This window comes from Trichechus manatus, unplaced genomic scaffold (assembly GCF_000243295.1).
Source record: "Trichechus manatus latirostris isolate Lorelei unplaced genomic scaffold, TriManLat1.0 scaffold00111, whole genome shotgun sequence".
In the NCBI taxonomy this organism is placed as follows: Eukaryota; Metazoa; Chordata; class Mammalia; order Sirenia; family Trichechidae; genus Trichechus; species Trichechus manatus.
In genome coordinates this window covers 4972942-4987807 of record NW_004444047.1, presented here as the reverse complement: position 1 = coordinate 4987807, position 14866 = coordinate 4972942, and the positions used below count along the sequence as shown (strand labels likewise).

The following is a 14866-nucleotide window of genomic DNA, read 5'->3' as shown; positions in this document are numbered from 1 at the left end:
ATTTGGATGCCCTTTATTTCTTTTTCTAGCCTAATCTCTCTGGCTAGGACCTCCCGCACAATGTAGAATAAGAGTGGTGATAGAGGGCATCCTTGTCTGGTTCCCGTTCTCAAGAGGAATGCTTTCAAAGTCTCTCCATTTGGGATGATGTTGGCTGTTGGCTTTGTATAAATAAGCAGGCATTCTTTACCAATCAAGCTAAATTATTGTTTGGTTTAAAGAAGACCGGTGAATTTTTTGGTTGAAGGTTTAAAGATTATCTCAGAGCAATAGTTTCAGGGGTTCATGCAGCCTCCATGGCTCCAGAAAGTCTGGCTTCACGTGTTTTAATGAACTATCATTTTTATTTCCCTGTGAGGTTCTATCACAAGGACCTGGCCCCTTGGGGGCCCTTTATGCTACCCTGCTGTCCTTTGTGCTCCACTCTTGGGCCTTTGAAAGCATCTTTTCTTTTCAGAAGCGAGACGTTTCAGGCCCGCCTGCATTTTCTCTGCTCAAGACACAGAATCAGTTATTCTCCCAGGACCCCTTCCCCCGGTCACGGAGACCAGCATTAAATTCCAATTCTGGGTGCTGGGGAGCTTTTGTGGATTTTTCCATGGTGACCGGTGTTCAAGCGTTCTAGCAACAGGGCTAAAAGGGGATATACTTTTAAAATCATGAGTGTAACATTGATATTTTTAAGTTAGCTCTAACATTGTCTTAAAATAAACTAGTTGAATATATTTTCTTCACTTAACTAATTTTATCCCCTTTTAGGAGTCCCTGGGGGGCACAAACAGTTAAGCAGTCAACTACTAGCCAAAAGGTTGGTGGTTTGAACCCACCCAGAAGCCTGGTGATCTGCTTTTGAAAGGTCACGGCCTTGAAAACCTTTTGGAGCAGTTCTGCTCTGCACACAAGGGGGTCACCAGGAGTCAGAGTCGACTCCACAGCAACTAACAGCAACAACAACATCCCCTTTTAAAAATAATTTGATGAGCCATGCAAATAATTAGATATATTGAATAATAAAGCTTACATTATTATTATTATTAATATTTGGTCCATCCTCACCATGAAATGAAATTAAGCCAGAATAGCAGTACCAGTATTCACACCAAATCTACCGGGGTCAAAGGTGACCGTTCTTTGAGTACATGTTACCAAAAAGAGTGTAAAATAAATTACAAATCTAGACTTAGATAAGAAGAGGCTTTATTGAGAAAGACAATTGCAATAGAAAGAACACCCCAATCTCAGAAATCCGCAAGTGTCTCAAGAATTAGGCAAAAAGGGTGTTTCTTTTATGGAGACGAGAGTGAACAAGCCTGGAAAGAACCAGGTGGGGAAGTGGGATGAGAGGATGGTTAGATCAGAGACTGTTCATGCAGAGGCCAGTCTGTTCCCCAGGAGGGCTCCTGAAGGAGGCGCTGTCTGCTGGCACAGGCTGAGGGTGGCCGGAGTTTAGGGACCTGGGGGAAGGAGAGAAGCTTCCTAAAGTTTGGTGAACAAGCATTTTGTTTTGGCTAATCAGTGGGGACAAGTAATTCTCATTTATGAAGTGAGGGGTAGAATGTGGAGGGAATGGCCAGCCTCCTCGTAGGTAAACCGGGGCATCTGTGAGTCTTATCTCAGTCACATGGGGAGGGCAGTTCTTTGCAGTAAGCTGTTTTCCAGAGCACAAAGATTGGGGGTACTTCTTTAACCCTCGCTAATTTCCAGGATCACTGGGCTCAGGGAAAATTTGTCATTGTTAGTATGCATTCAGATTCCATGTGGCTTTGGTTGCATAACACTGCTCAGTGTTCCTGATCATTTTCACCATGTAGGTGTCCCTGCGAGGACCATAGAAAGCTCTTACCTGGTGCGTGCTAGGTGAGCAGGCCTTGCGGGAGCCTGTTTAGCTGCAGAAGGGTGGGGAAGTGTGTGGAAAACCGGTTGGACCTCCATAAAAATCTCTCACTGCCATCAAGTCAATTCTGACTCATAGTGATCCTATAGGAGAGAGTAGAACTGCCCCAGGGGGTCTCCAAGGAGTGCATGGTGGATTCGGTCTGCTGACCTTTTGGTTAGTAGCCGAATGCTTAACCACTGTGCCACCAGGGCTCCTGGACCTCCATAGGAGGTCCCAAACATGCATCAGGCCATCTCTGACCCCGAGTGGACTCCAGGCAGGACCATAGGTCTGAGCTTTATGTCAGAGTACACAGAGCTGGGCATCTGACCCTGGACTCCTGCCAGCCAGCTAACCCACCATACGCTGCCCTGGTCATCCAACTTCCCCTCGGGCCTTGCCAGCCTTGCCAGCTGGCCACACACTCGCCCTTCCCCAAACACCACTGTCTGCCCACTGCTCCTGACATTTGCACCTTCTTTTCTGTCTTCTTTGTGTGCTCAGTGCTTGTTCCCCACTCTCTACTGAGTCCTGAAGCTGTGCTGATTTGAAGGCTACAGGGGTGATGTCCCCTTTTCTATGCACTGGCCACAGCAGCTAGAGGAGCCAGATGGCTGGCCTCGTTTTCCAGCAAAGAACTGAAGGCCAGAGAGGCAGAGGGGTTTGCCCAAAGTCACACAGCTGTTCGAGCGGAGGCAGAACTCAAAGTCCTGTGGGTTCTACTGCCCAGCTGGGCCTTCTCCATTGACCCGTCCTGCCTCCTGGATTCTGTGTGTTTCTATAAACAGCTAAGAGATTCGGCCTCTTCTCGTCTTCTGCCCCTCATTCCCAGGACAAGGCTCCCTGGCGCCTCCGCTCTGTGGGCCACGCTGAGAAGCCCCAGAGCGAGTCCCACCCAGAAGGGAGGACTCAGCTTGGGCTGGAAGGTGGACCACACGGGGACCGTGTCTCCTTGGTCTAGGCATTCCTCTGTGTTTGCTCATTGACCTACTTGGGATAAGACTCGTGCTATGTTCTAGTAGCCCACTTTTTTTCCACCCCATGGTTCCACACAAGCATTTCTCCAACTTATTACAAAGTTGTCAAAAGTATGTTCTTAAGTAAACGTTTTGTTTTAGAACAGTTTTAGAGTCACAGAAAAGTTGCAAAGACAGTACAGAGATTTCCCATATACATCACACCCTATCCAGCTCCCCTAATTATTAACATCTTGCCTTGCTGTCAAAGTGGGTGGTGAAAGCAGTTAACACTTTCAGCTGCTGACCAAAAGTCTGGAGGTTCAAGTCCACCCAGAGGAGCCTGGGAAGAAAAGATCAGCCATTGAAAACCGTATGGGGCACAGTTCTACTCTGACACACGAGGTCACCATGAGTTAGAATCGCCTTGACCCAACCAGTAGTGGTGGCCATTGCTATAGTACATTTGTCTCAACTGGTACATTACTAGTAACTAGGCTCCACTGTTTATTTAAGGAGCCCTGCTGGCACGATGGTTAAGTGCTTGGCTGCTAACCGAAAGGTCAGTGGTTCAAACCCACAAGAGGCTCCTCAGAAGAAAGATGTGGCAGTCTGCTTCTGTAAAGATTATAGCCTTGGAAACCCTATGGGGCAGTTCTGCTCTGTCCTATAGGGTCCTTATGAGTTGGAATCAACTCAACAGCAATGGGTTTGGTTTGGGTTTGGTTTGGTGGCACAATGGTTAAACTCTTGGCTGCTAACCGAAAGGTTGGTGGTTCGAACCCACCCAGCCATTGCTCCTTTCCCTGGCCATCTGTTCCCATAAAGATTAAACAAAAAACCAAACCCATTGCCGTCAAGTTGATTCTGATTCATAGCAACCCTACAGGACAGAGTAGATCTGCCCCATAGGGTTTCCAAGGAGCAGCTGGTGACTCGAACTGCCAACCTTTTGGTTAGCAGCCAAGCTCCTTAACCACTACACCACCAGGGCTCCTAGAAAACCCTATGGAGCATTTTCACTCTGTCATATGAGTCAAAAATTGACTTGACGGCACCTAACAACAACATACTTTATTCAGATCTCACCAGCTTTTTCACTAATGGCCTTTTTCCGTCCCAGGATCCCAGCCAGGACACCACATCACATTTAGTCATCGTATCTCCTTAGGTTCTTCTTGGCTGTGGCAGTTTCTCAAACTTACCTTATTTCTGATGACCCTGACAGTTTGAAGGAGTGCTGGTCAGGTATTTGTAGAATGTCCCTCTGTTGGGCTTTGTCTGGTATTTTTCTCATGATTAGACCGGGGTTACGGGTTTTGGGGAGGAAGACCACAGAGGTGAAGTGGCCTTCTCAGCCCATCTTCAAGGGTACATGCTTTCAACGTGATTTCTCACTGTTGGTGTTGACCTTGATCACTCAGCTGGGATAGTGTTGGCCTGGTTTCTCCACTGTAGTTATCGTCCCCCTTTCCGTACTCTACTCTTTGGAAGCGAGTCAGTAAGTGTGGCCCACACTCCAGGGGAGGAGGGCTTAAGCTCCACCTCCGTGAGGATCATGTATCTACTTGGAATCTTTCTGCACAGCAGATTTGTCTCTCCTCCCCCGTTTATTTATTCATTCAGTCATTTATTTCTGTCAGTGTGGACCCACAAATACTTAGTTTATACTATTTGTTATAGTCCAGTGCTACCTTATTTATTTTGTTGCTCATATTGTCCCAGCTTCGGCCATTGGGGCTCCTTCATTTGGTTCCTGGGTCCCTTTGACCTGTACCCATCATTGGGTCTTTTTGAGTACTTCCTCACCTCCTGGTACTGTAAGATGCTCCAGGCTCATCTTGCATTTTCCCTGCCTCAGCCCTAAAATAGCCATTTCCCCAAGGGCCCTGGTTCCTTTTATTGGAGGATGGTACTAAAGTAATCTTAAGAGTATCCTCAAAGCCCAGCGTGGGGCTCTAGCATGAAGTCTCGCGTTTGTGTCAGATTGCCTGGAATGAAATTGTACAGGGTGGAGAGGAGAGGCCATTTTTAAGGCTCCTTGATCCAGGCCAGCAAACTGCTTTACAAAAGGATTTCTTTATGCACAGTTTCTAAGCCTGGGGGCCACGCTGCCTCAGACCATTTCTCTTGGCTTATGGTACAGTTGAAGAGGAGCTCCATGAAGCTGGGTTTCCAATGGCTCCCTGGCAGTGCTGGGCCAGTGACAAGAGTTACAGGTCCCACACTGTCCTTCATAGCATCTTGAGCACTGAAAATACCGTTCTGAATTGTTCACAGTAGCTTAAAGCGGAAACACTGTGGTTGTCCACCAACCAGCATTAGAAGGGATCGGAGTTGTGGTATACACAGAAACATACACCAAACTACAATGACAGGCCAGGCATGGGTGAATCTAAGCACAAAAGAAGCAAGACACAGAAGGCAGCGTGCGGGACCACTGTACTTATGTAGGGCTCAGAGCACAAAGCCACATTCTGTTGTTTAAGGACGTGCCCTTCTAAGGCACAACGACGAAGAAAAGCATGGAAATGACTGTCAGGACCAGCCAGGAGTCCTTTCCTCCAAGAGAGGGGACATGTGATGGGGGAACTAGGTGCTCCCCAGGGCCTGGCATATCCTACACGGTGATCTGGGCACCCGGCCCCACCCAGCATACAAGCATTGAGTAAATACACTGTCATGTCTCATATCTGGGGACCAGGAGTGGGTGGGCTTCAGGGTGAATCCAGCGCCTCTGACTCGGTTTCCCTGGGACTCTCTTGACTCCACCGCTAGCTTTATCCTCAGATCTGGGGGGGTAGCTGTGTGGTTCTGGGGCTCACACCATCCCCCATGACCACACTGGGAAGAGTGCGGGAGGTGGGACTTCTTGGGTGGCCCAACCTCAAGGGGACCGCCTGGAGTTGACTGGCTGAGACCCAGGTTCCTGAGTGACTCAAGGTGAAGGACCAGATTAAGCCCCCAGACTTCATGCCTCTCCACTGGGCCAGAGCAGGGCAGGCAAGTGGGACAGGCCCATGGGAGCAGCCCTCACCGCGTGGCCCGTTGTCCGGCAGACAGTGGAGCTGATGCAGCAGTATGCCGAGAGGCGCCTCCAGGAGGAAAGGTCGCTGAAGGAGCTGGTGGAGCAGGTGATAGAGGCACAGAAGAATGTCAAGGTGGCGCAGACGAAGCTTCTGAAGGGCCGCCGGCAGGCAGGTACGGTGGGCAAGCCGCTGCATGGAGGCCATGCCCAGCTGTGCTCCCCACGCGGGGCCCCAGGCTGGCACCCTGCCCACTGCTCCAGAGCAGGCCTGGTCGGCAGGTAAGCCGCTCCCCAGCCCACTCAGCACCCTACTTGGCCCCCAAGCTCAGGAGGTGATAGAAGAGAGCCGGGGGCTGCTGGAGCGCAGGGCACAGGAGGCCAAGGAGCAGCAGAGGCAGCGGTGTGCGCTCAGCTCCCAGCTGCGTGCCATGGAGACGCGGCCCACACGCAAGGGCAAGCTTGTGGACTTGACCCAGGTGGGGACCCCCGCCCCCAAACCCTCCCCGATGGATGACCTAGAGAGCCCTCCTGTGTCTTACCATGCCAGGCATTGACCTGGAAGGGCATGTCCAGAACTCCACCAAGGCCAAGGGGGGGGGGTCTCACCCCACCCCAAAATGCACCTATCCACTCATCACTAGCCATAGGCTGGGCACTCACCGTGCTGGTGACCTGGGTCTGGCCCCAGGAGTTCATAGTCCTGCTGCGGGACAGACATTGCCCCAGGCCTCTGCAACCCTGGGGAGGGGCAGGGGGCGGGAACTAGGCCCCTAGGAGTGGGCAAGGCAGGCTGCTTGGAGGAGGCCAGGCTGGCTGTTGAGCTGGTGGGTGGGCCTGGGAAGGCCATGTGAGCTGGCTGGGGACCTAGCCCGGTCCCAGGGAATGGGGGCTTCAGGGGGTGGGGACTTGCCCCAATGGAGGAGCCTTTGGGACACCCAGCTGGAGAGGTGCAGTCAGCCCGAAGTGAGGTCTGCGGGGGCAGGGGGGGCAGGGAAAGGGGCTGGAGAGGCTGGATGGGGGCTGAGGGAGCCCAGTCATTATATAGGCAATATTGAAGCCAAGGAGGGCAGGGGGCGTCCGGGGCTGCTGCCCGGAGCCCAGAGAGCTCCCCCGAGCCTGTCCTCTGTGCTGCCTGGTGACCCTCTCAGGGACTGTGCTTGCTGGGGTGGAGTCTGAGTGTGGCCTCAGAACTGGGGCAGCAGAAAGGCCAGGGCTCAGCAGCTGGCCAGGGCAGGTGGGGAGTGGGCTGGGAGGGACTGGGTGAGGCCGGGCCATCTGAGCCCCAGGTCTGGACTGGCTCACGCTCCCCACCTGACCTAGCACACTGCCAGCCTGGGGCCTCCTGCTACCCCACAGATCCCCGGGTATGGCCTTGAGGGTGAGATGTCCATTGTGGAGCTGCGTGAGCGGCTGGCGCTGCTCAAGGAGACCCAGCAGCGCACACAGGAGGAGAAGCGGGACCAGATTATCCAGGGCAAGCGTGCCCGGAGCCAAGAGCTGCAGGACACCGTGGAGCGCATCTCCCTATGCCGCGCGGCCATGGGCAGGGCCGCAGCCCTGAGGTCAGTACCAGGGCCAGGGGGGCACCGCCAGCCGCATCCTCCCGGGTGGTAGCTCCTTGCAACAGCCCACCACCCCCCTGCCTGGGCAGTGCCTTGCAACAACTCTCCCCATCCCTATGGTTTTATTAGACAATTTCCAGGCACCCAGAAATGGTGAAAAGTCGTGCAGCACCAGCTTGGATACCCATGACCTAAATGCAGTCCTTTTGCATCTAGGTCAAGGCTATGACCTTTTGCTCTATGTGCTTCATCTAGCTAGCTAGCTATGTGTCTTCACCAACCCCCTTGGAGATAGTTGCAGGTAGCAGACACCTCACTCCTAAAATATTTTAGCATGCATCTCCTTAAAAAAAAGGCATTGTCCTACATAATCACAGCACCAGGGTGCATCTAGGAGAATGAACAACAGTTCCCAACATCATTGAATAGCCAGTTCGTATTCACATTTTCCAGGCATCTCAAGACTTTTTGTTTCAAACCAGGATCCACCTGAGGCTCAAACATTGCATTTGATTGTCAGATCTCTCCAATCTCTTTCCATCTAGAGCCTGCGCATGCCCACACACACACATTTTGTTTGTTTTGGGGACACTGTGGTAACTTTTTCAGCCCTGCATGCCTGTCCTGTGACAGCCTGGTCAGGCATGGGTCTGTGCTACCCCCAGAGTCAGGCAGGCCTGGGGGCCCTGGCCTAATCTTATGGGGAACACAGCTGCTCCAGGGGAAGTGGCATCCCAGACATGCTGGAGCACAACCTGGTCCAGAGAAACTGTCTGCGTGGGCTGGGGTGGGGCAGAGTAACTGGTGGATGGAAGGACGGACGGTCTAATTCATTGTCAATGGGTGGGGAAAGCCTTCATTTTTAGCCCTTTGAGTGACTGTTAGGTCCCTGGGTGGTGTAAACGTTTTACGTTTGGCTACTAATCTAAAGGTTGACAGTTCACACCCACCCAGCAGTGCCAAGGAAGAAAGGCCTGGCAATCTGCTTCCACAAATATTACAGCTTAAAAAACTCTATGGAGCAGTTCTACTCTGTGTCATGTGTGGTCCCCATGAACTGGAATAGACTCCACAGCAACAGGGGGGTTTTTTGTTTTCGTTTTTGTTTTTTCTGAGTGACTGCTGCTCTGTTTGCAGTTCAGAGGAGGCACGTGACAAGCAGATCGGGGCTGGCCGGGCAGGGCTTGCTGGCCACCCAGCAGGTCTGGAAGGCGGCAGTCCCCAGGGGAGACTTCACCACTTCCTCGCTGCTGGCTCTCGGCCTGGCAGACCCCAAATGCAGTGCTGGGGAGCCTCCAAGAGTCCAACCTAAGCTAACAGTTCCTGAAGCCCCTGCCTGCAGCCAGACGCCACTGGCAGTAACTCACAAGGAGCAGTTTAGCCGGCAGGAGGCTGGACAGCCCTGGGGTGGTGGTGAAGAGGGACCAGGCACAGGGAACAGCACGTGCAAATGCCTGAGGCTGTGAGGGGCCCTGAGTCAATAGAGCATGTCAGCGGAGTTTCAGAGGGAAAACGTCTCCACGTATGGAAAAGATTTGGAAAGATACCGAAATATTACCACAAAAACCAAACCCACTGCCGTCAGGTCCATCCCGACTCATAGTGAGCAGATAAGGTTTCCAAGGCTGTAAATCTCTACGGAAGCCGACTGCCACATCTTTCTTCCGCAGAGCGGCTGGCGGTTTCAATTGCTGGCCGTTTTTGGTTAGCAGCCCATCGGTTTAACCGCTGCGCCGCCAAAATATTAGCAGGGGTTACCTTTAGGCAAGAGAGTGGCAAAGGGTGTGTGAGATGAAACGGGTTTTCACTTTTTTTACATCCAACACATGTATACACGTGTAATACTTTTTAAATTTTAAGTAAAAAGAACAAAAAGGCAGAGGCACTGGCACGGCCCCACCCAGCCCCTACCTGAGATCAACAGCGGCTGGCTCAGGCTCCTGGACGGGAACATTCAGCCGTCCTATGGGTCTCGCGCTCGATACCAAAACGCTTCCTGCTTAACCTCAGCAGAAGTAGGGGTTTCCCTGGGGCGGCCGCCGCGGCCTGTGTCCGACCGGGCTCTGGCCGAGCGTCCGACCCGGCTCTGGCCGAGCGTCTGACCCGGGCTTTGGCCTCCGCCGTCCGCCCTGTCGCCCTGACCAGGTGGGAGGAGAAGAAAGGCGCCGCGGCGGCCCGGGGCTCCCAGGACAAGCGGGTGCTGGAGCTGCGGCGCCGGATCGCGGAGAAGGCGGGCGAGCGCCAAGGGAAGGCTGCTGCGCTGCGCGTGTCGGCGCCGCGGGCCGCGCGCCCCAAGCCCCGGGTGAGTATGGGGGGGCTCGGCGGGCGGGACGGCAAGCGGGGGTGGGGCATGGGAGTTTTCGGGGAGCCGGACAGGGTGCTTGAGGCGGGGTGCCGGGGTGGGGAGCGGTGTCCGGTGCAGGAGTGCGGAGTACACGGTGGGTAGGGGAGTGCGCGAGAGGGCAGGAGGTATGCGGACTCAGGGACGGATTATTCAATAAGCAAGGTAAGACGGGTTTACTTGTGTTTATTTACTAATCCGTATGCACAATTTCACCTGATCTTATGTGGTGAAAATTAGTAAATAAGCACAATTATGCCTGTGGGTATCCTGCTTAGTGTTAGCGGGTGCATATCGTGCTTACTGGTTAATCCGCCCTGTTGCGGTAGGTGGGCCTGGCGGTGCACTGGGGAGGCGAACACGGTGGGGGACCCCGGAGGGGTGCGTAGGGGCCGGGGGTAGGGTGGGGGGAGGCCGGGCGGTATGCGGCTGTGGGTGAGTGCTGTCCGGTGCGGGGCCAGGCTGTGTCCATGGGGGGCACGATGTGCTGTGGGGACGCGGTGTCCAGTAGGGGCTCTGTGCCCGTGTGTGGTGGGGGGCGCGGTGGGGGGATCCGGTTGTGTCCGTGGGGGGCGCGATGTGCGGTGGGGACGCGGTGTCCAGTGGGCGCGCGGTGTCCGTGTGCGGTGGGGCGACGAGATGTCCTTTGGCGCGGGGCGCGATAGGGGGACTTGGCTGTGTCCGTAGGGGGCGCGATGTGGGGTGGGGACACGGTGTCCGGTAGTGTGCAGTGTCCATGGGGGTCGCGGTGTCTGTGGGGGGCGCGGTATGCGGTGGGGGGCGGTGTCTGGTGGGGGCACCGTGTTCGTGGGGACCCACGCTGATGCCCGCCCTCTGCAGGCGCAGCTGGAGGCACAGCACTGGCTGGAGCTGGAGCAGAGCCGCGAGCGAAGGCTGCAGGCCGTGCAGCGGGAAGGCCCGGCGCGCCGCTTGGAGGCCGCCTGACTCGGGAGCCCTACCGGCCTCCTACTCTTCCCCGGAATAAAGCGTGCGGAGGGCAGACCGTGCCTCCTTTCCCTCCGCTACGGCGCGCGCCCCCTGCTCGCCACGCCCTCCCGCCGCCCAGCCCCCTGCGCTCCCTGCGCTCCCTGCGCTCCCTGCGCTCCCCGCCCCCCCGCCGCCACACCCCGCCCGTGGCCCCGCCCCGCCGCAGGCTCTGTCTGCCCTGGGGAAGGTTGCAGATCAAATACTGTACAGGCCACGCTGTTATGACATGGTACTAAGCTACGTTAGTTTCCGTTGTTTATCTGGAATTTAAATTTAACTGGGCGTCCTGTATTTTTATATGCTAAGTCTGCTACCCTCGCCCAGATCCTAGCCCTTCCCCTGATCCCAGCCCAAGGCTGCCCCATTCCACCGCCCCCACCCCCTGACAGGCCCCTCCAGGGCCCTCAGCCCCTAACAGCTCCCTCAGCATACACAAACCTGGAATCCCTACCACCTGGTGGAAATCCCGACCCCTGCCCAGCGCTAGGTGACTTCGCCTGGGGACCCCCCAAGACTGGAAGTGGCCAGTCACAATGTAGCCCTCACAATGACCCTGGGGATTAGCAACTGTCCCCCATCCTGATGATGAGGCCACGGTGCTCAGAGAGGTGCTGTGACCGGTCCAGAAACAAGACACAACGCTGAGCTTAGGTGACTCTAGCCTAGCTGTCCCAGCATCCCCACGGAGCCAACACCCAACAAGGTACTGGGGCGCAAACTCCCCCCAGTTGGGACCAGGACAGATTCATTCGCCTGGGCCCCCAGCCCCAGCACCTGGGCGTGGCCTTGAGGACAGGGCTTTGGAGTGAATACAAAGGGAGGAACTGCTGCCTCAAGAATGAAGCACATTGTGTGGCGGGACCCCAGGAAGGAGAGAACCGGACAGGCCCATGGGGACAGGGGAAGAAAGGGAGGAGGGCCTGGAAACTCCCAGAACAGGTAGACATCCTGGAGAGACTCCCCCCACCCCATATCCTCCGTAGGCCTTCAGAGGTGATGGCACCTCCGAGGGGGTGGCTGTGTGATGTACCCCAGAGGCTGGACCCCAGGGCACATTCAGACCAGGAAGGTGGGCATCTCAGCAGTGACAAGAGGACACCAAAGGCCACAGGTATCCCCTAATATTCTGATCTGTGTCAGAACCCCAGGATTTCCCCACAACCCAGGCTAGTAAGGAGAGGAATGTCCCACCTTTCCATAGAATCAGGGCTGGCAGCAGATAAAATTTCACTGAAAGAAATAAACATGGCGTTTCTTACATGCTGTGTCGGGCAATAAAATTCAAATCAATTTCATGTGATGTTGAGGAAATGCATTGACGATAGCCATCCAGAGAGGCTCCCTCTGGGCTCTGAGCGAACTCAGGCCCGTTCAGATGGGTTTCAGGAGCAAGTAACACATCTCCATCTGGCTTTCAATTCATTAGCTCACATAAGTGGCGATCCAAAACTCAGTGGGCTTCAGGATGTGCCTGATCCAGGAGCTCTGTCTTCAGACTTGTAGCAGTTCCAGCCTCACAATGTCCAGAAAAAGAAGGACCATCTCTCTCTGGCCTCTCTCCTAGGAGGGAAACATCTGTCCTCGAAGTCTCCCTGAGAACATCTGCTGCAGTCTCACTGGGCTGAATCAGACATGCCCAGGCTAAGCCAGTTCCTGCAGCAGGAGAAAAGTTTGATTGGGTGTCTGAGCGAGCACTGGGGCAAGTGGGGGGAATTACCCTTCAGCTATCAAGCTGGCCTCTGGAGCAGAGGGGGAAGACGGTAGCCAAACAAAATCTGGATGCTATTGGCAATAACAATGAAGGGAGTGGTGGTTCAGCATAGAATTCTCGCCTTCCATGTAGGAGACCTGGGTTTGATTCCCAGCCAATACACCTCATGCACAGCCACCACTCGTCTATCAGTGGAGGCTTGCGTGTTGCTGTGATGCTGAGGTTTCAGCAGAGCTTCAAGACTAAGACAGACTATGAAGAAAGGCCTGGAGATCTACTTCTAAAAATCAACCAAAGAAATCTCGATGGATCACTATGGTCCACAACCGATCCTGGAGGATCAGGCAGTCTTTCGTCCTGTTGTGCATAGGACAGCCACAAGCTGGGACTGACTCAGTGGTAGCTAACAACAATATGGGCAAAGATGCTGGTTGGCAGTCAACAAGGTCCCCGACCATGTCCCACACTCCTGAACCTGGACAGCTGCTCAGAGCTGGCTTGCCAGCACCTGGGGCCACTCCCAGGTACTCTGCTCCTGCAGAGCTGAGTGGGAGCAGGCCTTGGGTCATCCCCTAGAGGTTGTGGCCTGAAGGCAGGCCTTATGTGGTAAATGACAAACGTGTCTCCTTGTACCCACGTCCCTTGCCATATGACTTTACACCTCCTCCCACCAAGACGTGGAATCTGATTCCCCCAGCCCTTGAATCTGACTTGCTTTGGCCAACAGGGTACAGCCGAAGTGGCTGTGTGCCAGTACCAAGCTTGCACCCCACAAGGCCCAAGCTTCCACTTGCTCTCCGGGAACCCACTCAGCTACCACATGAGCAGGCCCAGGGTGGTCTGCTGGGGAGAGGGACCATGTGGAGGAGTTGTCCCAGAGAAGCCCATCCTAGACCACCCTACAACCACCCAACATGTGAGTGCAGCCAGGAACCAGAACCACCCAGCTGATTTGTAGACTCATGAGCAACAATAAATATCTATTGTTTGAAGCACAGAGCTTTGGGGTGGTTTTCTTGCAAAGCAATAGCTAACTGATATACCCGCAAGGGGTCCTCACTGTAGACCCCTGCCTCCCGCTTTCTGTATGAGCCATTAGAGAGAATCAAGCTACCCCTGGAAAGGGAATCAGCCAGGGGGAGATAAGGTCCAGCTGGTGCTGAGAAAGCACTCTCTGAACCTTTATTGGCTGGACGCCTGGGGAATTGACATTCTGCTTAAGTGAATTTTCTGAATAAGTGCAGGTTAGCCGGAAGGCCCCTGTTGACAATGTCTGAAACCCCCTTGGGCAGAGGTTCTTATTTTGGAGTTGAAAAGCAGATTCTCATGCCCCCTCTGAGTTCTAGTGTGAAGCCCAAGAATCTGCTGCTAACCAGCTTCCAGGAGGACTGTGGGCGTCCCAAGAGGCTAGCGTTTCCTCCAACCTGGGGACATTCATCGGCAGAAGGGAGCCAGGGATACTCACACTATAAATTCAGTGTCAAGTGAGGTTTGGGGAAGTCTTGAAGGGAGCTTCTGGGCATGCGAGTAACATTTGTAATGACTGTTTTTCAACATGTATTAAAGTTATAAATAGAAAACTCTAGCTTTTCCTTAAGCTTTGAAATTCAAATTACTAATCTTATTCTATTTATCATTCTGATTGTTTTTAACTGTCGTTTTGATTAGTCACAGATGGGCCCATTTATATTAAATATTAAATATTAATATTTTAAACTGCATTTATAAATGTAAAATCTGATTTTATTTTTTAACATGTCAGTTGTTTGACCTCTCAAGTATTTAAATAATTCAAATAGACAAATTAAATGTATACATTTCTCTTAAATTTATAAGTTCTCTTAAATATTCTAATTATGATCACAAACATTGGAAAAAGCTTTTATTTTTCAACTTAAAATCACTGTCAAAATCAAATACTCAGCCACATATTCTACATTGGAATCAGGAGATTTGTGTGTCAGGTATTCCAACATGCCGAGTTCCCTTACAATTAAATACAATATCAACACACAGATTGTTCATAAACAACACAAAAATATTCATGCTGTTTTTCATAAGAAGGAGCCCTGGTGGCTAACCAAAAGGTTGGCAGTTCGAGCCCAGCAGCCACTCTGAGGGAGAATGATGTGGCAGTCTGCTTTTGTAAAGACTGCAGCCTAGGAAGCCGTATGGGGCAGTTCTACATTGTCCTATAGGGTCGCTATGAGTTCGAATCAACTTGACGGCGATGGGTAACGGGTTTTTGATCTGCTTTGTCGCTTCCATGCATAGCTCAATTTTCCGGGGTTAAAGACACCCCCCAGAAGTAGTAGTCCATCCCAGGGCATTTGGGGTGAACTTTTCACTGCCTGAGGGTGCCTAGGGACCGGAGATGATGGCCATGGCCTGAATATTCTCAGGAC

At 53.2% G+C, this 14866-nt stretch overlaps 1 protein-coding gene across 1 annotated transcript in view; it reads left to right on the top strand.

Annotated features, from left to right (window-relative positions):
- Nucleotides 1-10708, top strand: part of CFAP99 (cilia and flagella associated protein 99) — a 42959-nt gene extending 32251 nt beyond the window's left edge. The window contains exons 11-15 of the mRNA XM_004383516.1: nucleotides 5892-6033; nucleotides 6185-6336; nucleotides 7217-7422; nucleotides 9568-9724; nucleotides 10604-10708. Coding sequence (XP_004383573.1) covers nucleotides 5892-6033; nucleotides 6185-6336; nucleotides 7217-7422; nucleotides 9568-9724; nucleotides 10604-10708 — 762 coding nt within the window. The remainder of the gene's footprint in view (nucleotides 1-5891; nucleotides 6034-6184; nucleotides 6337-7216; nucleotides 7423-9567; nucleotides 9725-10603) is intronic.
- The last annotated feature ends 4158 nt before the right edge of the window (nucleotides 10709-14866 follow it).